Source organism: Rutidosis leptorrhynchoides, chromosome 3, assembly GCF_046630445.1.
Source record: "Rutidosis leptorrhynchoides isolate AG116_Rl617_1_P2 chromosome 3, CSIRO_AGI_Rlap_v1, whole genome shotgun sequence".
NCBI lineage: Eukaryota > Viridiplantae > Streptophyta > Magnoliopsida > Asterales > Asteraceae > Rutidosis > Rutidosis leptorrhynchoides.
In genome coordinates this window covers 367,274,855-367,277,549 of record NC_092335.1, presented here as the reverse complement: position 1 = coordinate 367,277,549, position 2,695 = coordinate 367,274,855, and the positions used below count along the sequence as shown (strand labels likewise).

General features: G+C 36.0%; 1 protein-coding gene across 1 annotated transcript; it reads right to left on the bottom strand.

Annotated features, from left to right (window-relative positions):
- Positions 1 to 456: 456 nt before the first annotated feature.
- Positions 457 to 2,439, bottom strand: LOC139901257 (exocyst complex component EXO70C1-like). The gene has a single exon (XM_071883984.1). The coding sequence runs from the start codon at positions 2,437 to 2,439 to the stop codon at positions 457 to 459; it is 1,983 nt and encodes a 660-aa protein (XP_071740085.1).
- Between the last annotated feature and the right edge of the window lie 256 nt (positions 2,440 to 2,695).

The following is a 2,695-nucleotide window of genomic DNA, read 5'->3' as shown; positions in this document are numbered from 1 at the left end:
TATATCCATTGAACACCGCATCTTATGTGGTCTTGTGATGAACTATAAAAGGAAGTGATGAAGATAACATCTTCTTATCCTAAAGTCAAATTACCTAAAATGGTAATTTGACCTTTGTTGACTTTGTAGTTCTAACAGATCACACAACTTTGCAAGCCCAAAAGTGGTTTAGAATTTGGATATCCAATCCCAGAAGATCAGCCATAGTGTTTTGCAGAAACTACTTAATTAGAGCACAATTATTATCTATCTATTATAAATAAATGACTTTGAACTCATATTATAGCATGTTATAGAAAACAAAATGAATTTCTTTATGATAACACCATCAATCATTCTACTTGCTTAAAGAAAACAAACATAAGTTAAAACACTCAATAACAAAACAAAACAAAACATATACATACAATATAATCTTACAAACAAAGTCAGAACCAAATTGATGATTCAACTCATTTAGAATCTCTTCCTAGACATTGAAGAAGGAGGATTACCCTCAAACAAAGTCTCAATCAAAGCCTCAATATCTTCTGGTTGATATTTTATATACTTGTCCATACTCTTCCCTGCTTCAAACTGATGTTTATACCTCCCTACAAACGACCTGTACGCCGGAATCACAACCGCCGCTATCGATGCTCGAAGCTCCGACAACAATTGTTCTTCACTAACAACCCATGTACTTTGTGTTTTATGTATCTCCTCAAACATGTTATTAAAATTCTTGAACCTTTCTTTCAATACTTTTTTATTCACTTTCCCATTATTTATTTGTATCCCTTCTTGTGTTATACATTGTAATAATCTAGCCCATGTTTCCCTTTGATAACTTTTATGATAATTTCTTACTTCTGTTGATCTTCTTCTACACCAATTATCCCCCATGAGCTTTTTGATCTCGTTTGAACCGTTTGAACCTTTGACTTTCTGTAATATATACCTTCCGTTATTCATTAAAAAAATGTTACGTAACGAAAGGTCTTTGTATAACGTTGATTTCACCGCTAGGTTACCGTCTAACAAACTCATTACCGACATTATTTGAATCGCTAAAGGCGATTTCTCCATCTCGATTTCCTCTTCCGAAGTAGTACTCAATTCGTTAAGCTTCGCGTTTTGTTGGAATATTTGTTCCAACGAGTCCCCATACTCGCACGCGTAGTTTAAATAATTTAAAACGTAACGAGTTAGCGGATGCACTGCACCACCTGGCACAGGCGTTTTCGCTGCATCGTTACGAATAGAAGTTTCTAGATCAACAAACATGTTAACCGCTCCTTCACCTATTCGTTCCGATACAGACACAATTTCCGTATTCAAATCGTTACTTAATTCCGCTTCATCTTCTTTACTAACATCATGACTATCATTTGATTTTAACGATTCGTTAAGTCCACGTAACGCTTCATACATATCGAGAAATTTAAACAAACGTTCCGCTGAACGTCTTGTCATGGCAACAGCAGCAGCGTAATCAAGTAACGACGTTATAACGCTACGAACAAGGTTTACAAACAATCCGTTAAAAACTAAAGGATGATCAGAGAAAACTGTTTCACCTAACGTCCGTTCAGCAGGAATTAAAAACTTTGAACAATTGTTAATAACCCTAATCCAACGTGACATGTCAGCTTCAAGCAATTCCCAATATAACTTGTGGACATCATCAGCGTTCAATCGTTCGAAATCGAGCTTTCGAAGCTGCTCGTACATTGCGTTTCCTCTAGACATGCAATACACATTTGTACATTCGTTTTTGTAGCCAGCGTTTATCATTGTGGTTACGGTTTTCGTCATTTTATTAATTCTGTTTTCATCATAGCCTGGATAATCTTCTTCTTCTTTGCTCGGTTCAGGAACGGGACAACGTTCGGTCTTGAACGAGAAATGTTTCGAAGAAATCACTTTAAGTTTCGGTTCGGGAGGTTCTTTATAAGAAGATAAGTTATTATTCATCAGAAGAAATCGAAGACGTTCTTCCATAAATTTCATAATTCGGTTCAAAAGCTCGATGATCGCATCGAACGAGGACGCTTTAGGATAATCGTTTAATGCGGTTTTTATGTTACATAACCGCGTTATAGACTCGTATATAAACGAGTCGTCTTCATTCGTTGTAATGTCTACATTTCGAGCTAGCGATTTTCGTGTTTTGGATTTGATGATGATGGAGAATGTGGAGAACACGTTAGGGAGTTCGGGCGAGGTCGATTTGTCATCGATGAGTGACAATTCATCGTTGAAAGCGTCGAGTTCGATGAGGATTCGATCGTGATCGATGTCGTCGGGGATTTCATCGGGGATTTCGTCGCTAGATTCGGAATGTGGATCGGGTACAATTGGGGATTTATGATGTAATCTTGGTGAAAATGTGTCTAAATTGGTTCTCCAACGATGTCTTCCTATGAAACTACCTGATTTGTAACTGTGTTTATCCATTTGATGATGAATTTGATAAATTTGGAGGGAAATTTATCAAATGGATTAATTGATTTGATTGATTATATTTTTGTTTTGATGAAATGGATGAAGGAAAAATGAGGTTGTTGATTATGGTTGGGGTTGACTTTGACCCGATTAAGAGGGAGTATGTGCTCATGCACCATCCCACATTCTGCTTATTCGCTTTCACCAAATTAAGATTGAAAATTTATTAACTTAATTAAAATTAAATTAATTAAATTTTAATTAATTT